Source organism: Mustela nigripes, chromosome X, assembly GCF_022355385.1.
Source record: "Mustela nigripes isolate SB6536 chromosome X, MUSNIG.SB6536, whole genome shotgun sequence".
NCBI classification, from domain to species: domain Eukaryota; kingdom Metazoa; phylum Chordata; class Mammalia; order Carnivora; family Mustelidae; genus Mustela; species Mustela nigripes.
Genome location: NC_081575.1, coordinates 108,406,103 through 108,430,408, shown reverse-complemented (window position 1 = coordinate 108,430,408; position 24,306 = coordinate 108,406,103). Strand labels below are relative to the sequence as shown.

Sequence of the window (24,306 nt, the reverse complement as noted above, 5' to 3'; positions counted from 1 at the left end):
CAAGGCTCAGCAAAGTTAGTGAATGGCAAGAGCGAAACTCAAACCCAGGTCTTTCTAGCTCTGTAATTCTTTCTTTAGTATTTCATAACCTCCTCAAACAAAAAAACCCATATGTCAGAAGAAAAAAAGAAACAAACCACAAAGAATTAAAAACTTAAGGTAATAGAAATCATTTCAAAAGAAATAATGTAAAGTTTAAAGTATCTAATATAAATAAAGTGTTTTACTGGAATTTGATGCTATTACAGAATTATTGACATTTTTATGAGAGATGATGTTATGGTGGTTATGTGTTTTTAAGTCTTCATCCTTTAAGAAATATAAATGAAATATTTACATCTGAATATATGTATCTAGGATTAGCTTCAAAATAATCCACTGGAGGGTTGGGGAAAGAATGTATGTATGGGAATGAGGAGAGTACAGATAAAACAAGATTGGCTATGAGTTGACAATCTTTGAGGCTGGGTAATGGGAATATGGTAGTTCATTATACTATTCTCTCTATATTATTCTGTACTATGTGTTTGAAATACTTGATATTAAAAACTTCAAGAGTCATAGGTTATATTTTTTAAAAGGTTAAAAAGCCCATACAATTATTTACTGCTTTGAAAAGAAACGCAAAACAGGTTAAGACTAGAAAAGCATAAAGAAAAAGAAAGTTTGTAATATTAAGGCCAAAAATAAAATGAGAGGCAAAAACCTAAAGCCAATTAAAAAGGTCATCTGATTTGGACTAAAAATGTAATTAGTACTTAATACATATAGTGACAATAATTGCTATCACTTACTAAGCAATTACCACATACCAGGCAAGTGTTAAGTACTATAGATCATCTTTGATGCCTCTAACAACTCTGTGAGGCCTTATCACTAATTTACAAATGAGGAAATTAAGCCAAGATGGGTATGTCAATCTTTTTAAGCACTATATCCTCAGCCCCTAGCAAAATGCCTGGCACAAAGTAGGTGCTCAATAAATATTTGTCAAGTAAATAAAAGAGTCTAATATTGTGCTTAAGTCTAATAAACAGGGCCTAAATTCAAACCCAAGTCTGAATCTAAAACTCCCACTCTTGGTCACATTTAAATCTTTTAATAATGATATTTCTTAGAGTAAAAATTTTTTTCCTTCTATGTTTCACTATTTTTCAGATCTTCTACAATTAACATGTTATTTTTCCAAAAAGTCATTAAAAACATTTAATCATAGACTAACCACAAAACACAAAAGATGTTTTGGGGACTATAACATGAAATGAACAAACACAAAACAGAAAGGGAAACTTAAGTACACTAGTATCAGCACGATGAATGAAATAAGGACAAAGCATGTGAAGTAATTTATACTAGATCAGGTAGATATTGAATTTATAATGTGAAAAGAATATGGGTTCTTTCCCTGTATCTATGAAAAATTATAAAGAGTATGTCTAGACCATAAAGTAAGTCCAAGTCTTCAAAGCAGGAGCTGTACAGATCATATTTTCTGATCATGATAAAGAACATGAAAAAAGAAATAAAGCACTCATTCAGAAATTAATATTTTTATAAAAACCCCACTAGCTCAAGGAACTAATAACCACAGCCATCACTTATGCAATGCTTATTTTGTTCAAAATACAGGGTTAGCCATGTTACATATATTCTTTAATTTAATCCCAATTAATCATTAATAAACCATGAGGTGTGTTATTATATATAGCAGGGAAGAAAAAACTGAGTAATTTTTCCAAGATCACAGAGCTATTAGGTTTGCAGATAAGATAACCGAATCCATGTCTGAATCCAAAGCTCATACTCCTACACAGAAATGCTGTTAGAATTCATGTATAGACATCTACCTTTGTTCATTTTCTAAAATTTTGTAATCAAAAGTAGAGAAAGCTAGAGTCCTCCATAACAGAACATGTTCTGAAAATGTCCATTTGTTAAATACACTACTCTAAGAGGGTAATGGTTCATTTTTCTAACATATTCTTGTTCAGGCATAGTGTTTCAAATTGCATAATCTCCTAAAAGCAATCCTTCTGAATATATTCACACTCTCAATCAGGCATTTAAAGAAGGAAGCAACCGTAAAATTAGATAAACAAAGTAGGGAATATAAGGTAAACATGATTTGCCAGTAAATTTATTTCTAAAAAGCAGTGTGACTGTGGAAAAGTCACTACTTTCTAATACTTATCTGCAATCCATAAGAGTTAGATGGAACCTTGGGCAGCATGGATTTGCAAGTTTGCCACAGGACTGTGGGCAAGTCCTTAAGCCTCTCTTGAGTTGTGGTTTCTTCATGCATAAAATATGTGGTTATCTAAGAGCTCTTCCAGCTTGAGAATGTTATAATCTTAAACTTTAAGGATTAAAGTTATTAAAGATTTTCTAGGGTTTTCACGCCTGAGGAAATTAATGATTCTGTGCTTCAAGCTGTTTTTATGTTTTTTCTTTTTTCTTTTTTAGGAGAGAGTGTGTGTGTTTGTGTAGGTGCATGCACACACATGCATGGCGACACACAAAGGGAAGGACAGAATCTCAAGCAGGGGGGTGCCTGGGTGGCTCAGTGGGTTAAAGCCTCTGCCTTCGGCTCAGGTCATGATCCCAGGGTCCTGGGATCGAGCCCCGCATCGGCCTCTCTGCTCAGCAGGGAGCCTGCTTCCTCTTCTCTCTGTTTGCCCCTCTCTTGTGATCTCTGTCAAATAAATAAATATTAAAAAAAAAAGAATCTCAATCAGGGTCCACACCCCAGGGCAGAGCTCAAGAATGCAGGCTCAATCTCAAAACCCTGAGATCATGACCTGAGCAGAAATCAAGAGTTGGACACTTAACTGAGCCATCAGGCGCCCCTTTTATGTTATTTCTAATTTCTTCTTTCCTATCTGCATTCAAAATACAGTTTTACCTATATCCTTCAGTGGTGCCTACATACCCAAGTGTAAACAAGGTTAATGTCAAAGAATGATTATATAAATGTTGTTACCTGAAAGAGAATGAAGATAAAGAGAATAAAACATTGTTTTTCTGTGAAAATTTTATAATTTTCCAACCCAATTTTACTATTCTTTTAAGATTTAAGTAATTTCTATATCCAACATGGGGCTCAAAACTTACAACCACAAGATCAAGGGTTGCATGCTCCACTGACGGAGCCAGCAAGGTGCCTCCAACTTTACTATTCCTATTCCACCAGTTTTGAAAACTGTCAACTTTTTTTTTTTAAAGCTCCTCTATATACTCCCAAACCTATTCCTACCTTCCTAATACCAATAAGTCCCAGCTCTTAGTACTCTAATGGAGTTGGTAGTATTTTCCAAACCTGTCTGATTATCAGAATCACCTAAGATTCCTGGGAGTGATACATTACGGGGCCTTATCCAAAACTGAATCAGAAGTCCCAGAAGCCCCATGGTACTATTTCATTTTTTAAACAGGTACTTTAGATGATTCCTTTGATTAGACAAGTCTGGAAAATCACAGTATAAAGATCATGGGCTTTGGAGTCTGACATATTAAGCTTCAAAACCTGACTTTGCCATTTATTATAGGTGTGACTTTGGGCAAGTTACTTAACAGGAGCCTAAGTTTTCTAATCCACAAGATTTGGATACTAGTTATGTTGGAGGTTGTGGTAAAGTTCATTGTCTTGGGTGTTCAGTGTTAGTTTCTCTTTTCTCCTGCTCGCCTTGCCAGAGGAAATGACGAATACAAATACTTGAGGGGATTCTGATGAGTCTCTTATCCTAATGGGTCCACTTCTATTTTGAGAGCTAAAAAATCTGAGTACTAGATAACTCTTTAATGCATTAATTGGTTTGGCTAATTTAAGAGTCTAAAGAACAAGTCTAATGATTTCTTCTGGTTTCCAGGGGCTTACTAAAGGCCTCCTACCTAAAACAGATATACCATGATGATAGGCTTCAAAGCCAAAGCTTTTGTTGTGACTGTGGCAAAATGACCTGAATCTCGTTTCCTCATTGGTAGAATAAGTGGTGTTTGCATGTCTGCTGAACTGAACCCAACATGTTACTGAATCACTTAAAGTAATATAGTCTTCTAAAGACCCTTAGGGGGCACCTGCATGGCTCAGTGGGTTAAGCCTCTGCCTTCAGCTCAGGTCATGACCCCAGGGTCCTGGGATTGAGCCCCACATTGGGCTCCCTGCTCTGCAAGGAGCCTGCTTCCCCCCCTCTCTCTACCTACTTGTGATCTCTGTCAAATAAATAAATAAAATCTTAAAAAAAAATAAAGACCCTTATGGACAAAAAGAAGACAGCAATAATAGCCTACAAGTAGTAAGCTGAGACAGAATGGGATCTGCTCAAATACGCAATAAATCAGAGTTTAACATCCAAGCAAAATTCCTATTTGTGCAGTATCAACTGGATCTTAACACAAAGCATTTTAGACAAGTTTGGAGTTGAATTTACTTAGAAAAGCACAATCCAAATGACTCACTCATTTAAAAAAAACATGTGTATACATATTTAAAAATTACCAAAGGTATAAACACAACCTGGCAACAAGATTTATTTCTGAAAAAACAGTAAAAGATAAAGTTCCTAATTATAGCTCCATGATTAATCCTAGCTGCACATGTATTAAGCATAAACACTATTAATAAGTGCATTTTACTAAAAATTGGTAGTATTAATTGTCCAGATAAACTATAAAATAACTAAAAGAAGCTTAAGAAATTTTTAAAAAACTAAAAATCTGGGAACGTTCATTTAAGACAGGTTACCTTCAATTCTTAAATATAAACAAGAAAAAAAGAAACCTTAAATCTTATTTGAAGTAATTTAAAGAACCATAGCTTTTCTCTCAATTTGTTCAAATTTCTAATGCAACTAATTTTTAAATTTATTTCTTGCCCTTTGATTATGTTAATATCCCCAAATTTACAACTTTTGAGTAAGATTTTTTCCATTACCATTTTTAAAAGATTTTATTTATTTACTTGAGAGAGAGAGAGGAGAGAGAGAGAGAGAGAGAGAGAGAACATGAGCAATGGGAGGGGCAGAGGGAGAGGCAGACTCCCCGCTGAGCAAGGAGCCTGATGCAATTCTTCATCCTGGAACTCTGCGATCATGACCTGAGCCAAAGGCAGACACTTAACCAAATGAGCCATCCAGGTACCCCTACCATTTCTAACTAGTTGATTTCTGAATATATTTTGTATAATACCACCTTATGAGACTATCAGTAGTTTTAAAGAATCCTTTTAGTGGCATCCTTAGATTACCTAAGCAGATGATTATATCATTATATCATTTATGAACAGTAATCTTTTACTATTCTCTTGAATACTCTGATTTTGTCTAATTACATTAGCAAACTCTTTCTAGAGTGTAAAAGAGAGGTGAAAACAGCAGGCAAAGTTTTAATGAGATTGACTTAAAAATATGTCCCCATCAAGCATGATGCTGGCTCTTGGTCTGAGACTGCTTTTAATAACATTAAAGACATGCCCTTTTATTCCTGTTTTACTGTTTTTAACTGAGAATAGACATTGAATTTTATCTAGTGCTGACTTTTTTATCTTTATTTTTATTTAAAAAAATTTTAAAAGATTTTATTTATTTATTTGACAGAGAGAAAGAGATCACAAGTAGGCAGAGATGCAGGCAGAGAGAGAGAGAGGGGGAAGCAGGCTCCCCGCTGAGCAGAGAGCCTGATGTGGGGCTCGATCCCAGAACTCCGAGATCATGACCTGAGCTGAAGGCAGAGCCTTAACCCACTGAGCCACCCAGGCACTCCTTCTTTTATCTTTTAAATTGATTACAATTGATTACAGATTTATAGGAGGTTGGAAAAAATAAGAGGCCACATGTAACTTTAACCCAGTGATTACATCTTACATAACTTCCTGTCAAAACCAGGAAATTTGTACTAGTACAAAGCCCAGACCTTATTCAGATTTCACTAGTTTTACAGGTTCTCGTGTGTGTTCTATGAAATATATCACATTATAGGCTCCTATAGCTACCACCACTATAAAGATACTGAACAGTTCATCACCACCAGGATCTTGTGTGCTGCCCCTGTATAATCACACCCACCTCCCCCTGACCCCTTTCTTTTTATTAACATATAATGTATTATTTGCCCCAGGGGTACAGGTCCCCTGCCCCTTTCTAACATGATCAGTGGTTGCCTGATCTTGTTTCCATTTCTACAATTTTGTCATTTTAAGAATGTTAATGGAATCAAACGGTATTTAACATTACTTACGGAATATGAATTCACTTGAGATTCATCCAAATTGCTGCATGTATCAATAATCCATCCCTTTCAGTTGCTGAGTAGCATCCCAGTGTGGATGTACCACAGCTTGTTTAACCATTCACCCACTGAATGACACTTGGTTTCTAAGTTTTGGATATTACAAACAGAGCTATGAAAATTTGTGTACAGACTTCTGTGCGGACATTTGTTTTCATTTCTCTGGGATCGATGCCCAGGAGTATGGCTGTTGGGTCATACAGTAAGTTTATGTTTAGTTTTTAAAGAAACAGCTGAACTCTCTTTTCCAGAAAAGCTGCATCATTTTATACTTCCACTAGCAATGCATGAGAGAGCGGGTCTGTCCAGATCCTCATCAACATTCGATATTGCCACTATTCTTTATTTTGGCTGTTCTAATAGGGGTGTACTGATACTTCATCATGATTTTAATTTTAATTTCCCTGAGAGCCAACCATGTTAACATCTTTTCATATGCTTATCTGCAATCCATATATCCTCTTCACTGAAATGTCATTCTTTTTTTTTTTTTTTTTTTGAAATGTCATTCTTTTGTCAGATTTCTAAATGGATTGTTCAGCCTAAGTTACTGTTAAGTTTAGAGAGTTCTTTACATATTTTAGATACAAACCCTATCTCAGATACAAGTCTGCAAAGATTTTTACCCAATCTGTAACTTGTCTTTTCATTGACCTAATAGGGTTGTTTTCATAAAGCAAATGTTCTGAAAAGTCTAATTTTTCCCCTTTTATGGATTTTGTTTTTAGTGTCTGGTCTAAGACACTTCTTCATTTAGCCCAAAGTCCTGAAAGTTTCTTCTAGGTCTAAATTCTAAAAATTCTAGGGGTGCCTGGGTGGCTCAGTGGGTTGGGCCGATGCCTTCGGCTCGGGTCATGGTCCCAGAGTCCTGGGATTGAGTCCCACATCGGGCTCTCTGCTCAGCGGGGAGCCTGCTTCCTCCTCTCTCTCTCTGCCTGTCTCTCTGCCTACATGTAATCTCTCTCTGTCAAATAAATAAATAAAATCTTTAAAAAAATTCTAAAAATTCTATATTTTACATTTAAATCCATGATACTTTTTCAGGGTTTTTGGGTGTGTGTGTCTCTCTATCAGATGGAGTTTTTTTCATTTAAAATTTTAAATCCAGTATCGAGCACCTGGTGGCTCAGTGGGTTAAGTCTCTGCCTTCGGCCCAGGTCATGGTCTGAGGATCCTGGGATCAAGTCCCACATTGGGCTCTCTCCTCAGCGGGGAACCTGCTCCCCCCACCCCACCGTCTGCCTACTTGTGATCTGTTTCTCAATAAACAAAACCTAAAAAAAAATGTGTTAAATCCAGTGTAGTTAATATAGTGTTCTATCAGTTTCAGGTGTACAATATTGTGGTTCAACAATTCTATACATTACTCATTGCTCATAAAGGTAAGTATACTCTTAATTCCCTCATGACACATTTGAATAATTTTCTGTATAATGTGTGTTGAGGTGCACTGTATTACCAATGGATGTGTAACTGCTCTAAGCACCACTGTTGGAAAGGCCATCTATCCTTTTTCCATTGAACTACTTTTGCATCTTTGATAAAAATCAACTGGCTGTACTTGTATGGGTCTAATTACACATTCTATATTGAACTCATGACCCTGATATCAAGACCTGAGCTGAGTTCAAGACTTGGACACCCCAACCTGACTGAGGCACCCAGGAGCCCCTATGTGTTTATCCTTTTACCAATACCACAGAATTTTGATTACTGAAGTGTTTTGATTACTGAAGCTTACAATTGGGTGGGTCCTTCCACTTTATTTTTATCTTGTATTAGATATTTTAGTTCCTTTACCTTTTGAATTTCCAGGACTAGGCTGAATAGCCATGGTAAGAATGGACATCCTTGACTTATTCCTGATTTTAAGAGGAAAGCATTCAGTCTTTCACCATTAAGTATGATGTTATTTGTGGGGGTTTTTTGTGTGTGTAAATGTTATTTATCAAATTGAGGAAGTTCCCTTTTATTCTTAGTTCGATCAGTTTTTTTAATCTTATTTATTTATTTGACAGAGAGACAGACAGACAGCAAGAGAGGAACACAAGCGGGGGGGGGCAGATTTCCTGCTGAGTAGGGAGCCCAATGTGGGGCTCGATCCCAGGACCCTGGGATCATGACCTGAGCTGAAGGCAGATGCTTCATGACTGAGCCACCCAGGTGTTTCAGTTTGATGTGCTTTTATTATGTTTAATTCAGTTTAATGCATTTTCTGCACTATTAACATGATGTGATTTTTCTTCCTTTTTAATATGGTGGAGTATATTGAATGATTTTTGAATACTGAACCAGTCTTACATCCTTGGAATAAAATCCATTTGGTCACAGTGTATAGTTCTTTTCATATATTGCTTGATTTCTTTTGCTAATATTTTGTTGAGGATTCTATGTTTATGCTCTTGAGGGATACTGGTCTATAGCCTTCTTTTCTAAAGTCTTTAGGTCTTTGTTTCAGGGTAATACTGACCTCATAAAGTGAGTTATGAAGTGTTTCCTCTTCTATTTTTTGGAAAAGACTGTATAATTCATACTATTCCTTTATTCTTGATATTCCAGATCCTTCTTCTAAAATTACTTTTTTCCTTGAAGAACTATCTGTAGTAATTATTTGAGGGTCTGAAAAGACTCTGACAAATACATAGACAAATTTGAGACTGTTTTGAACACCCTTCGTTCCTGAAGAGTATTTTCGGAGGGTACAGAATTCTGGGTTGACAGTTCTTTTCTTTCAGCATTTGAAAAATGGTGCCATTTGCTTCTGGCTTCCATAGTTTCTAATGTGGTATCTGCTGTCATTTGAATCATTGTTCCCTTATAAGTAATAGTTCATTTCTCTTTAGCTGCTTTCAAGATTCTTTGCTTTGCTTTTAGTTTAATTACAAATTTTTAAAAAACTGTGGTACAATACAACATAAAACTTGCCAGCTTAAACACTTTTTAGTGTACAGTTCAGTGTGTTAAATATATTGACACTATTGAGTAATCAATCTCCAAAACATTTTCATCTTGCAAAATTGAAACTCCAAACCCATTAAACAAGTTCTCATTTCCAAAGGTTTGATTTTGAGGTGCCTTGGCCTGGATTACTTTGGGTTTATCTTGTTTGGGGTTCAGTTTCATGAATCTGTAGATTTTGTCTTTTGTCAAACTGGGCATGTTTAGGCCATTATTTCTTCAGGCCCACCCTTTTTCTCCACTTTCTGGACTATGGTGACATGGATGTTAAATCTCTTGTTAAAATTCCCCAGCCTCCTAGGGCTCTTTTTTTTTTATCAGTTCATTTTTTCCCCTCTGTCATTCAAATTAGGTAATTTCTGTTGCTCGATCTTCAAAACTACGCTTTCCTGTTATCCCCACTCTTCTAGTAAGCCCATAAAGTAAATTTATTTCAGTTACTGTATCTTTCAGTTCTAAAGTTTCCATATTATGTTTTATATCTTTTCTAAGATAATTTTTTAATTTGTTTCAAATGTGTTTATGATTGCTCATGGAAGCATTTTTGTGATGGCTGCTTTAAAATCCTTGTCAGATAATTCCAACATCTGAAGCATCTTTGTGTTGGTTGACTTTTTTCTGATTCATGTTGTCATTTTCCTGGTTCCTAATACAGTGATCTTCAACTGTATAATGGACAATTTTGGAGAGAAAGCCTGGATCCTGTTTAATCATTTTTTAAAGATTTTATTTATTTGACAGAGATCACCAGTAGGCAGAGAGGCAGGCAGAGAGAGAGAGAGAGAGAGAGAGAGAGGAGGAGGAGGAGGCAGGCTCCCCGCTGAGCAGAGAGCCCAATGAGGGGCTCGATCCCAGGACTCTGGGATCATGATCCAAGCCGAAGGCAGAGGCTTTAACCCACTGAGCCACCCAGGCGCCATCATTTCTTAGCAGGCAGTCTACTCGGCGAAATGTAGTATAAGAGCAAGGTGAATGTGTATGTTCAGCTTCCTGCTGGGCCCACTGACACCACCCTGGCAAAAGTGGAACAATTACTCTTGCTTTTTTGAACAGCACTGAGATGGAAGTTCAGCTCCATTTTTGGTATGAATGGAAGTGGGACACCAAGCTGCACCATCACACTGCCTCTGAGTAGGGGTACAAGCTCATCTACCTGCTCAATCACACTGCCAATAGGAAGGAGAAAGCAGAGGGCTGACTTGTACTGCTTTGCTGCTATAAGGTAGAGTGGAAAGCTCAGCTTCTTTAAGGGCCCAACAAATAGGGAAGGGAAGAAGGGGAAGTAGAGTGCCAACCAGCCCTGCCATCCACCATTTGGTTCTACCTTGTAGATGCCAGATGCGAGGCAGGGAGGCTCAGCTGCCCACTGGGCCCCAATGACATCAGTAAAGAAGCGAAGCAGAGTTGACTAGCCCACCTCCAACCATCTTGCTCTGCCTTGTTGATTTTAAGTGAAGGTGTAAGCTCAGCTCCTAACTGACAGAGGGCAAGGGGAGGTTTAGTGGGGACTACCCCAGCCTCACAGCACCTTGGTAAGTTTCACTGCTTCCAGATTGGGATGGAGACTCAACTGGCTCCTGGACTGCAGTGACACTACCTTAGTGAGATCATCACCTCCTTCTGCAGGTGGTGGCATGGGGAGGGGGAATGGGAAGATCAGATTCCTGCTCAACCTGCCAAAACCACCCAGCAGGGGAAAATCAAAGTGCTCTCTGCTTTTGCTAGGCAGGCAATGGGAGGTTAGGGCCTTGATCTGCACAGTCAACATCAGTGAGTAGAGGAATTCAAGCACTGCCACTTGCTTCTTTGGAGTAGGGTGGGGATTTTCTATGGTGTTTGGCTACAGTAGGGTGAGTACGTCAAAAAAATTTACTATTTGTTAGGCTACCCTTTCCTCATTCACTGTGTCTATTGGTGGTTCAGGTTGGAGGCTTTTACAGGACCTGTCGAAGATATATGGAAAGCAATAAAAAAAACCCCCACCAAGGAACTCACTATTTGTGTCATTCCTTGAGTCCCAAAGTCTGTAGGGAGTCTCCCTTCTTCTTTCCATCTTTCACAATGTTCCTGTACTTGTTTGATGCGTTTTTTTCTAAGGAGTTTTAGTTGTAAAAGAGGACCTAGGAGGAATAGGGCTCCTCCAACTTGACAGAACCAGAGGTCTCCTCCAAGTGATTAATTTTTATGTTGAAAATAACATTTAGGGGGAGCCTGGGTGGCTCAGTTGGGTAAGCAACTGTCTTCATCTCAGGTCACGATCCTAGAGTCCTGGGATTCAGTCCTGCATCAGGCTCCCTGCTTGGTGGGGAGTCTGCTTCTCTGACCCTCTTACCTCTTATGCTCTCTCTCTCTCTCATTCTCTCGATTAAATAAATAAAAATCTTAAAAAAAAAAAAAAAAGAAAAGAACATTTAGGAGTGCCTGGTGGCTCAGTCATTAAGCATCTGCCTTTGGCTTAGGTCATGCTCCTGGGGTCCTGGGATCAAGCCCCACATCAGGCTGCCCATTCAGGGTGGAGCCCACTTCTTCTCCCTCTGCCTGCTCTTCCCCCTACTTGTGCTTGCCCTCTGTCAAATAAATAAAATCTTTTTTAAAAAGGAAGAAAACATTTATTTGCTTTGTGTGTGTATGTGTTTTTTAAAAGGAACTTTACTGGGTGTCAGGGGTAGTAATATTTACTTTCTAATCTTCCACACTACGCTTAAAAATGCACTATGGAAAATGCTATAACATTATAGATCATAATTTTCTTCTGAAGTTCCAATTATATCTGTTTGTAACATTCCTGGCTAATTTAGCTTGCTTCATGTTATTTTAACTGCCTGTCTACCTCAGTACTTTTAAACTATAATATTCCAAAGGAAATAATCCTATTTCATTCATCATCACCTAGTAATATACTTTACATGCTCAGAACAGCAAGGGGGGAAAAGTCTACTTTAAAACTCATTTACAGGGGTGCCTGGGTGGCTCAGTCAATTGAGCATTTGCCTTCAGCTCAGGTCATGATACCAGGGTCTTGGGATGGAGCCCTATGTTGGGCTCCCTGCCCAGAAGACAGCCTGCTCCTCCCTTTCATCTCCCTCTCCCCTCAAAATGCGCTCCTTCTCACACTCTCTCACATTCTCTCTCCCTCTAATAAATAAATAAAATCTTTTTTTTAAACCCCTCATTTATGAGCTTTTTTTTAATAATCCAAAGGAAATCCCTTTTTTCTTTTTTTAAAGTAGGCTCCACACCCAACATGGGGCTTGAGCTCATGACCTTGAGATCAAGAGTCACATGTTCCACTGACTTAGCCAGCCAGGTGCCCCAGGAAATATTATTTTTAATTTGTCTGTGACATTCCTCTCTTCAAGTAATCCCCCCCCTTACTGCATATACCAATAGCCAGCAGGAACTTGAAGGAAAAGAGGCAAACATGCTTTGTTTTGCATCTTCCTACTTCTTTAAATGAAACACCTGTATATCTCACTTAAGAAATGGATTCTTGAAAAGAATTCATTTATCTATTGACTAGTATTTAATCTGAGAATCTAGACCTGTGGTTGATTTTCAATTATTTCCTGTATACTTGCTTTAAATAAGAAACTCTAGAATAGTCTAACACTGAGGAGACTGTAATGAAAAATATCATTGTTTTGATTTTTGCTTTCTTGCTATAATTTTCTATAATTAACATTACTTCTTTGTTGTTCCTCTAGAAACTCTGCTCTGGCTGGTAAAAGAGGTGGTCCAGGTGATGAGGTAACATAAGGTATCTCCATAGAACACAGGGCTCTACTGACCCAGCTGGAAAATCAGTGTTCTAGGAAAAGCTTTAAATTTATCACATATAAAAAGAAAGAAATCTTTTGAAAGCACAGATTAAAACTAAGTTTTCTGAAGAACTATGTAGACAGTCCCTGACTTATGACGATTTAACTTATAATTTTTCAACTTGACAATGGTGCAAAAGTGATTATTTAATTTCATCCTGTAAAAACCACACTTTGAATTTTTATCTTTTCTCAGGCTAGCAATATGTTGGTATGATACACTGTCATGATGCTGGGCAGTGGCAAGGAATGGCAGCTCACGGTCAGCCATGTGACCATGAGTATAAACAACCAATACACTTAAAGCCATTCTGTTTTTCACTTTCAATACAGTATTCAATAAACTACGTGTGATATCCAATACTTTGTTATAAAATAGACTTCGTGTTAGATGATTTTGCCTGACTCTAGGCTAACATAAGTGCTGAGCATGTTAAAGGTAAGCTATGCTAAGCCATGATGTTCGGTATGTTAGGTGTAATAAATGCATTTCCAACTTATGATGGAACATAATCCTATTCAAGTCAAGGAAGATTTGTACACAATATAACATAGATAAGGATCTTCTATTAAAAGCATTAATGCAAAAACTCCACTTAAGTCTCCAAATCAGTAAAAAAATAAGCACAAGAATTAATTATGTATACAAACAGACAATAAGAACATGAAAAGTTCTTTAACATCCTTAGATATAAGGGAAATGCAAATCAAAATAACAATGAGATACCACTTCTTACACACTACAATGGCTATAATGAAAAAGACAGGAACAAGTGTTGATGAGAATATGGAGAAACTGCAACCCTCATACATTGCTGGTGGGAATATAAAACAGTTTAAGCAAGTTGGAAAACAATTTGTCGGTAATTCAAAATATTAAACATAGACTTACCATATGACACAGCAATTCAACACCTAGGTGTATACCCAAGAAAATCAAAAACATATGTTCAAAAAAACTTGATACAGAATTTTCATAGCAGCATTATTCACTATAGTAAAAAAGTAGAAACAACCCCAATGTCCACGAACTGACAAATGTATAAACAAAATGTGGTACATCCATATACCAGATTATTACTCAGCCATAAAAAGGAAGCACTGATACACGCTGTAACATGGATGAACTTTGAAAACATTGTTAAATGAATGATGTCACTCATATACAAAAGCCATATATTATATGATTCCATTAATATCAAATGTCCAGAATAGGCAAATATATAGAGAAGGTATATTATTGGTTGCCAGGGGCTGGGGGAAAGAAGGAATAGGGACTGACTGCTAATGAGGATGGGATTTATTTTTAGGGTGATGAAAATGTTCTGGAATTAGATAGTGGTGATGGTTACAGAACCTTGTGAATATAAATAAATAAAGCCCACTAAATTGTATACTTTATAAGAGGGAATTTTGTGGTATATAAATCATATCTCAATTTTTAAAAAAAGATTAGGGCTATTTAACCTAAAAGGTTAAAAAAAAAAGAGGGAAAAATCCCACCAAGGATCATGTAAACTTTGAAAAAATTTCCTTTTCTTATACTATAGCAAGATAAATGGTAACTTTTTCAGGTTGAGTAAGATCCTATTCTCTGACACTTTGAGGGAGTATCAAATAGAGTTTTCTGAAGAGATGCAAATATAAAGAGGTAATGATTTAATGAGGAACAATTCAAAAACAGAGCACAGTTACCCAAACACATACCTAGGGACTTCTATATAAAGAGATGTTAACTAATGTTAACATAGAGATGTCCAGATGGACAGCACCCCCATCCCTTTTCTAAATACTATAGTTTTTGTTTCAAATATTTGTAAGACAGCCGTTTAGAAATCCCAAAACATTTTCACATACAATGTCACAAATGCTGTTTTTCAGGATAGCTCACAAAAGCCTATTTAACTCACAATGTATTTGGAGAGAGTTGAATCAATTTCACTTTTCTAACTCTACCTGTACATTCCCATAAAAATATATTCTCATGCAGACCACTGAGAACCTTTTCCCCTGTAGGAGATTTCATCTAGAATGAATCACCCACACGCTGTTCTCAACTCAAGTATGGCAGTCTAGCAGAAAGTCCATGGAATTTGCAATCTGAGACTTGGGTTTGAATCCTGCATCCTCTAATAACTAGTGGTACAACCATGAACAGCTTCTTTAACCTTTCTAGGCTTCAGTTTCCTCATCTGTAGGTTGAGAAGAATTATGTCTACCTCACTCAAGTTGATATAGACAGTATCTAGTCAGAGAGGGCATTCAGTAAACATTTATCTACAAGATGCATCAATCCATTTTTCTAGTATTAATTAGCACATTATAATTAACAAAATGCAACATTTTTTGACAGCTAAATTTCCCCAGTGTTTGGTGTTATCACTTGAATGAGAAATGTTACTATAAAACTAGCAAAACTATAGAAAGTGCAGAATGGTGATTTGAAGGGCACATACCATGTAGAAGGGCTTATAAAAAATCTTCAAGGTAGGTGAGGAACAAGACAAAGCTAATTTACATTTAATTTGAAAGAACAAAGTATTTTTTCATTTAGAAAAAGCTTTAGCCTATTAATTTAAAAATACAAATAATAGAAGGCAGAGCTGAAAAAAACACTGGTATAGAAAAAGTCCAAATTGTAATAATCCTCTAACTTTTAGAATTGTGCTGTTCAATGTGGTAGCCAATAGCCACAGGTGACTTTTTAAATTTAAAATAATTAAAATTAAATTTAAAATTCAGTTCCTCATTCAAACTAATCACATTTCAAGTGCTTCATAGCCACATGTAGCTAGAGGTTACTGAATGATACCAACTTAGAAGTTATGGTGTTTTTTTTTTTTTTTAAAGTCAATCTTTCCTATTATTTTATATTGTTTTCAGGCTCCTAAATGTAAAAGCTGAAATAACACTCTGAGTAACCGAGGTTTTTAGTACAGGTCCTATAAGATTTCTGGAGAGAAGTTTTCTCCCACAACACTGTATATGAGATGCACTTCAACCTATTACATCAAAATCATCTTCTGCTTCAGGCTATCATTTGACATCTGCTTCTAACACATGTCAAATAACTGAACCAAGTTTCCTATAACAAGCTTTGTGGACCACAGGATTAGAGGCAAGCTCACAGAAACCTAGATGACCAGGTCAAGTTTGAAGACAAGATCATTATTATACAGAAGATTATAAAAATCAATTTACATGGTGGATTAAACATAACTAGGTATGTAAGATACCATGGGTATATTAGCTAAGGTCGGGAAATCTGATTTAAGTTATGCTACCACTGTAATTCTATTTATACTAATAGAGGAAAAGAATGACAGGAGGTATGAAAGAGCTTTTGGATTTACATATAAATATAGGGTAGCTAACAGTTAGGAAACTAGATCTATTTCATGGGGAAAAAAAAATCCCACCAAAAAACTCCAAAAGACAATGTGGAGACCTGACTCCAGGTGGGACAGTAGGCTAGCCCCCTGTTCTTTAGCTTATTCACATTCCTTTCTAGTTGATACCTTCCAGAAAGGAAGGTAAATATGCACAGTAGGTAATGCCAGTGACTGAGCGATTTGGTCAATGTTATGTTGAAGCATAAAACACTGTTTATTAGTAGGTAATATGTCCAAATACCCCTGACCCCAGAGGTATGTGTATACGATGGCCAGAGATCACAAAAAGGGTGAGGATGCTATTTTGTATTATTTGGTAGGCTGCAAATGTAAACTGTTTTTTAAGATGGAGTAACAAGGTTCCCAAGTTTAAAAAGACTGCATCAATATATCACTCACCCTAGTTGTTTTCTAGTAACTGCAAGTTAGAAGCAATTAGTTTAAAAAGGAGAGTGGGAGAGACATACAGACTGATGGCAGCATCAAGTCGCCCAATGATAAAAGAGAGTTTGTAATAATTATGAATTTGAAATGTAAGTTACAGAGCAAGTCAATGCAGGGGCCATTTAATAGGGGCAAATATTTTGATACTAAGGTAGAATACAACAATTTATTTTCAGAATATGGGATAAAAAAGTTATCTAAAACTTTCATTTGAATTATTATATTTAAATGTTTAGTCTATTGTAAGATGGAAAATCATACATTTTAAAAGATTTCAATTAAAAATGAAACAAAAACTCTTGATAAAGAAAAAAGCTGTGATATAGTCAATTAAACGTAACAGCTCAATTGCAGGCAATACTGGATCATGTTACTATAGTTATCAGACTGCTCAAACTGTTTTGCAAAGCACTTGTGTCCTTTGAGACTTCAATAGATGGTTCATGAAAAAAGGGTTCTGACATCAAGTCTCAAATGCTGTGGGCTATATCCTTTTTGCAGATTCATCATGTATAATATCGCCTTAAAAGTGCTAAGAACTTATGAGGTAAAGACATTGGTCAAATACTGTTTGACTCTGTAATTCCCAAATTTATTTAATTATGTCATGCTCCTTTGTTTTGTTTTTTGCATGGTGGAGATGGTTCCTGGGGCATAGACAGATACACCTTTAACATGTCCAGAGACTTCTCTGTTAAAAATACTGTATATCCTATTTCAAATTCTTGAAGTACAAATACCAAATAAAATATCAAATCCAAAGGAGTCTATTTTTAGACAGGAAAATCCAGTTACTCGTGGCATATTCAAATAAGCAAAATAAATGTGTTTAGAGTAATGGGGAGGGTGTGCCATACTAATTTCTGTCTCTAAAAGTGAAATTAATAGAACTGATCCTAAAATATAAAAAGGTGTGCACATTTTATTTTGGTATGCTTTAGAAAGTAAATTAAAATTCTACTTATTAACACTATATATTGATTTTATCCATTTCTTCAAGGGGAGACTTCCTTCAAGAAGTTGACATCCAGGATACACCAGGTTTCATCAATCGTAAGATGCTATCATGTATGAAATATACTATCTTATATATCACTAAGAGGAAAAAAACACTGCTAAACAATCACATGCTATAGACTGTGAAATGCCTCCCAAATTGACCAAAGTTTCCTTTCTTCCTTCTTCCACACGTATTCTTCAAATGTTTTTTTATCTGTTTTCCCCTTTACAGATGATATTGAAGAGGGGAACAATACAAAAAGGGAGACAAGATTCAAGAGATCTGCATTCACCTTACCCTTACAATTATATTCAGATATAATAATGGCTCTGTTTAAACAGATCAAACAAGTAATTTTTAATTGTTCTTCTTGATTCTGAAAAAAATTACTCCAGAGGAAAAACACAGAGCTTCCCCCAGACAATTCTATTAGAGAGATGATTCACTATATTATTTATTAAACACTGAAACCATGCAGCAAACCACATACTTTACATATATCATCATTTCACTTAATTCTCACCACAACCCTATGAGGTAGATATTATTTCATCCCTATTTTACAGATCAGAATGTTGAAGCATAGAGACATTAAACAACTTGTATAAGATTACTAAGTTATTAAGTGGCAGAGCCAGGACTCAAACCCACGTCTTTATGGCTCCAAAGCTTATGTTCTTTAACACTTCCCCATATATCAAAATTATCTAAAAAAGTACCTTCTAAATTTTAAGGAGATAAGTAAAACTGAAATATTTGATTGGTAGTAACTAATGTATTTGCTTAAAATAGGCCAAATGTATAAAATAATAGTTACGTCTTATATGGATACATTTCATCCTGAATCTGCTTCAGAAAATGCATATATTTGTTGTTGTTGTTGTTGTTTTTAACTCTATACATTTTACAACAACTAACATTTATAGCTGTTTTACTTTGGTTTTATGTTGTTTGGTATTAAATTGATAAACTGGAATATATGAGATCAGCTAATTGTTCCAGATAATGATATAGGAAACTATATCAAATCTGAAGTGGGGTAGAGGGAGACATTTAATGCCAAGTATAAAAATGCAGTTGGTTGTTTTTATTTTCTATTATGTGAATTGGGAAACTGCATGTATATATATAGATTTGCACAATTGCATTCCAATGGCTTTAAAACTTGTTATCCACCAAAACACATAAACAACTGAGCCCTATCACACTCATGCATTACCAAGTGACCACCAAGATATCACTGTTGTATACTGTAATCTGAATCACTGGGTCTAAAGCATCCAGTCTGCACTGGGAAATGTGCCCTTGACATCACCCAACATTCACAGCCTGTTATATCACACGTGCCTGAGTATGGAACTCTAGAGCAAATCTTGTCAATGATCACAATGGTATGAATGTTTCAATGTGTGATACATTAAAAAAAAAAATCTTTACAACAATTCTGCAATTCAGACTTCTGATAAATGATCTGCTATATTTTTGCTCTATAATTACTGATTATCGCATCCTTGGTTGAGAGTGCACATCCCAGTTATGCCACTCTCCTTAAATAAAAGTAGAATATACTCATTGTGATTTCCAGAAACATACTAAAGAAAAGGCAGAGTCTGCCTATACTCGTTTCTTTAAGTTTATCCCTTTATCTTAATTTAAATGTACCAAAGAAGTTTCACGTTTTGGATCAATCCAATAAGTACAGGAAGAGCTGCCAAAATAAAGCAAACTTCCCTAAATTTTAGTTTAACAAAAACTGACATCTTATATCATAATCACTGAAAACAGTGAAATGTTCAGTAATGTGTCACAGTTACTATCGACAGTTGACATGTAACAATACCTGTCCTCTCCTCAGATCTTCACTTGGGAGAAAGAAAAAAACCTGAAAGGTGGTAGAAATGAAACAGGAAAAGGAAGAAACTTAATAAAACATTTTTTCAAAATCAATGATCATACTTTAACAGAATGTTTTTCCCTGCAGATAAAAATAAGAAACCTCATATCAATATTGTAGAAACAGTACAGAATCCAATATAATCTTTGATAAAAATGGATGCATATCCACTAAAGATGGTTTCCAACACAAGGGTCTCATTTTTTATAAAAAAAATTTACATAGTTAATATTTTAATGTATTATGGGTACTTGCTATTTAAAAGAATTCAAGGTAGCTATTTTTATACAGCACATTTTTATAAAGCAAAAAATAACCTCGATTTTATTAATGTTAAATTAATTAATATTGTTCTTATTTACATTTACCATCATTTATCCTTTATTGAAAACTGAGAAAGTGTCCTTTTAGGTCAGGCTTATGATCCAGTAAATGTAGTGGCGAGAAATTTACAGAATATTCACAATTCCTTGATACCCGTTTTCTAAACAGTCAGTTACTCAATAACTCCTTAAAGAGTTGTGAATTCACCTGGACAATTTAGGACGCTATTTTGTTTTTAATCTTGTACTAACCTTGACTGCTTACATAGTACTTCCTTTATTATCCTAAATTTGCTTCTTTAAACATTTGGCCTAGTTCTAGCCTATCATGTTCTGACCCATGTTTGAGTTAACCACAAGGGTTTTTTTGTTTTGAGCACCATGAGACCCATATGAGGTCTTAAAGGAGGAAGGCTATGTAAAGGAATGAAGAAACTGCCTGTACTTTCGGGGAGGTACTCAGGTCTTTTAAGACTGCTCGTATTTCAGTGTAAGATTAAAATGATAAGAACAGAAATAACATTGATAATCACCCTATTCCTGACCATAATTCATTCAGTGGACATCTACTGGGTCCAAAATATATATGAGCCAGGCACGGTGTTAAGTGCTGAGAACACAGAGAAAAAAGGACTCTACTTTCAAGATTTCACAATCTACTAGGAACGAGACCACAAATGAAAATTCCTATCGAGACCATTTCTGAAACCTTTTAGTCTGAGGAGAAAAAAATTTGATGTATTTACTCACGTAAACATCTTTTAAAAAAATGATTTTACTCTGGTAAAATATAATTACTTTCTGATAAGGCCTTACTGGGGAGGAGATAGCATAATAGCAGGCATAATACTAAGTCCAATATTAGACTTCTGAATGAAAATTCTCAACCTTTTCCTTACTAGCTTCAATTTCCAAAATTGTACCAGAAGTAATTTACTTGAAACAGATGAACCACCAAAGGCAACAAAATATCTAAAAGCAATTTAAAAAGATCTTTTAAAAATTAATCCAGGAAACACCAGCTCCGTGTGACATATCTTATACCAAAATATCAAGAAAATTCTTTGAAAATGGCAAGTTGTGGAATCCTATCTGCCAGGTTCTGGAAACCATGACAGTAACTGAAATAACTAGGCTTTAACAAGTGAGACTGCTTATAATACCGTAACTGTTTCTGAAAAATACATGACCTCTAACTACTGGCTTATTTATTTATATTGTGAATTTTTCCACAAAGGATTTGAAGCAGCTACCCTAATATAAAGCAAAGCACAAAAATTATACCCACCCGGCTTTGAATCGTGCCTCTGCCATTTACTATTTATAATCTTTGTGCCCTTAACTTCAGAGATTCAGTTTCTTAATCTGTAATAATGAGGATCACAATCCTACTCTGTTGGGTCACAGAAAGGATAAAATGAAATAGCATGTACCACAGTATCTGGCATATAGTAAGTGCTAAATAAATATCAGTTTTGTGCCTTCCCTATTCAAATGTATGCTATGTAGAAAAAGGATAAGGTGGAATTTTAAATGATTTTTTTAACACACTGTTACGTGCCAAGCAGAAATGTGGACTGATTATGAGTAGCAAATGTTACTGTTTGCATGTAACAATCAGGCTCAAAGCAAATTCAATTTCTTTTCACAAGGTCAGCAATTTGAAAACCCATTTTATAAACCTTTTAGCTATGTTATTTAATGCAAATAAAATCTGAAGAAAAAGATGAATGAAAAGAGCCCATGTGCAAACTAATTTTCACACTATCCATTCAAAGGATGATCAAACATTCTAAATTCAATTTTCTTATAAAACATCTATACTATTAAACAGGCTAACACAATTTTAAACGTAATTCTGCCAGTCTTAAAACCGTGATTTCCTTTTTAAAATATTTAGAAAAAAAATCTATCAATATCTTTTCTATTATACAGTACCATTTAGTTTAGATTTTTAAAATATGATCCAAGTCACAAAATACTAAGTACCAGCCGTAAGCACTATTACAACTCTGCTCACGTTAAGGAGAGCAAGTAAACATTTTATACAGCAGTAGAGGTGACTAGGAAAAAAACTGAAAAGCTATTTGAACTGATCCCCCTCCCCCTCCATTATACCCGGGAATGCAAGTGTCCCGCATCTCAGATCAAACTGAGCCTCGGTCTTACTGACGTAACCAGTAACCCTATCCACCTCTCACACTGCGGAGGCCGGCAGGGCAGCGGCTGCCGCCAAGTACACCACTCATCAGAGCCTGCCCCATTCCACCCCCGCGTTTCAGTCATGCTTTCCAGAAATGGGGTCACTCACTATTACACACACGCAACCTATCATCCTGTAATCCCCCAAAGTCCGCTGCGGGAACAGAAGACAGCAAAAAGTCAAGAAGGGAGAATCACGGACATGCCACCATCAGAAATTGATTTTCCACTCCGGAGAGGAGCGCTGATGCCCTAGCATGGGTCTTGCATGGATTATTTTCGCAGACCCCGAGTTGGTGCTGGGACAGGGGCGGCTGCGAAAGCTCGATGCTGTGCCGTGCCCGGGAAATTGTTTTGCCGTCTTTGGGTTACTGTTTGGGCTTCTGGCACTCGATTAGGTGTCTCAGGGATGGTCACCGAATAGATCCTGGGGGAATAAAACCTGAAAGCCTTCCAGGGCAGCTACTGATGGCCTTGAAAATCACCCTCTCACCTCCAAGGACAGGAAACTCAAGTTAAAGCTCCTAATGACTGGGTCCTCGAGCTCAGCGACCTAAGAAATGGGGGAGGGGGAGGACCTCAAGCTTCCACTTTCTCCTTTGCACCACCAGAAACCGCTGCGGCAGACAAACTGGGGGGAGGCAAAAACCATTGGCTGTCCTGCACCCCTTCCCGAAACCCCTGCAGGTCGCCAGTCCTGCCATGGGCCGTTCCAGCCCCCACGCACCCGACTCACAGCACCAACTCCCTCCCCTGGCCGGACTCGAGAGTCCCTACTCCCCAGTGAACCCAATCCATATCCCTCCCTTACACCCCAAGTCGCCAGGGTCCAGGGAAGCCCCCAACCAGGCATGGGCAAACTTCTCAACTCCTCTCCGGCCCCCGCTCCACTTCCCGCTCCCCCCCCACGCAAAGTTGATTAAAATCGGCTTCTTGCAAAGCCCCAGCGCCCACTCCAAACCCCACGCGCCACCACACCACAGCCCCCCGAGCGAGGGAGGGGAGGTGAGGGTGCGGGTGGAACAGAAGAGCAAACAGACCAACCCCAACTACCCAAACCGGAATCCCAGACAGAGGGGAAACACGAGCAGAAGAAGGGGCCAAGTGGCCAGCTTCAGGGAGGGGAGCTGGCCGGCGGGGGCGAGGGGAGGGGCGCGCCGGCCCCCGGCCGCCCGGCTGCACTCACCTCAGCGCTGTCGGACGGGCTCTCCACAGCCATCTTCTGCCACGGGTCCGCCAGCTGCGCCAGCGGCATCTTCCCCCCCGGCCCGCCGCCTTCACCGCCTCCTCCCTCCCCGCCCGCCCCACGGCCGGCCCCGCTCTGTCGCCACCCGAGCCCCACGACAGCAGCAGCGGCGGCGGCAGTAGCAGCAACAGCGCCGGCTGCCCGGGAGAGGGCTCGGCGCCTACACCGACCCTCGAACGCCGCGCGCCTAGCTGGAGATGTCCGCACGCCGAGCGAGAGCCTCGCGCCGCTGCCCGGCACCCGGTCTCGCCCCTTTCTTCCTCTCCTCCTTCCGCCGCCGGGACTACAGCTCCGCCCCCCCCCCCACCGGTTCCCGCGCCCGCTCCCAGCAGAACAGCGGCGGCCGCGCGCTCCCCGACTTCCGCTCACAACATGGCGCCTAAGCGATACCTGTCTCTCAGAGCGAGGCTCGGCTGCCGCCGCCGCCGCCGCGCGCACCCGGGGGCGGGGCTTGGGAAGACACGCCCCCGGCCACCGCGCTTCGCTCCTCCCTCCTTCCTCGCCCCAGCCTCGGCTTCTGGGCCTCGCCTACTTTCAGGAAGGGCGAGCCCAAGAGATCTGGGGGCGTCGGCGGGCGGCGGGGGAAAGAAGAAGGGAAGGGCAAGAGGAGCGAAAGGCTGGGAGCCTTGAACTGCTAAGGGTCTGAGCAGGTCGGAGGCTACTTAAGGACAGAGAACAGTGGTCCCCGCTTAGCTGGGGAGGGAGATGGGCGAGGCGCAGTGGGCACAGTCCAGTGCCAAAGACCTG

At 38.1% G+C, this 24,306-nt stretch overlaps 1 protein-coding gene across 8 annotated transcripts in view; it reads right to left on the bottom strand.

The window, feature by feature from the left end:
* Positions 1 to 23,970, bottom strand: part of RPS6KA3 (ribosomal protein S6 kinase A3) — a 118,623-nt gene extending 94,653 nt beyond the window's left edge. For 4 of the 8 annotated variants that reach the window (XM_059385855.1, XM_059385851.1, XM_059385858.1 and 1 more), the window contains exons 1-2: positions 23,500 to 23,580; positions 19,735 to 19,776 (exon numbers count right to left, since the gene is read on the bottom strand). Coding sequence is in view for 1 of the 8 variants with exons in the window: in XM_059385860.1 (XP_059241843.1) it covers positions 23,500 to 23,568 (69 nt within the window). In the remaining 7 variants the exon portion in view is untranslated. The other 4 variants (XM_059385859.1, XM_059385860.1, XM_059385856.1 and 1 more) reach the window with 4 other exon arrangements.
* Between the last annotated feature and the right edge of the window lie 336 nt (positions 23,971 to 24,306).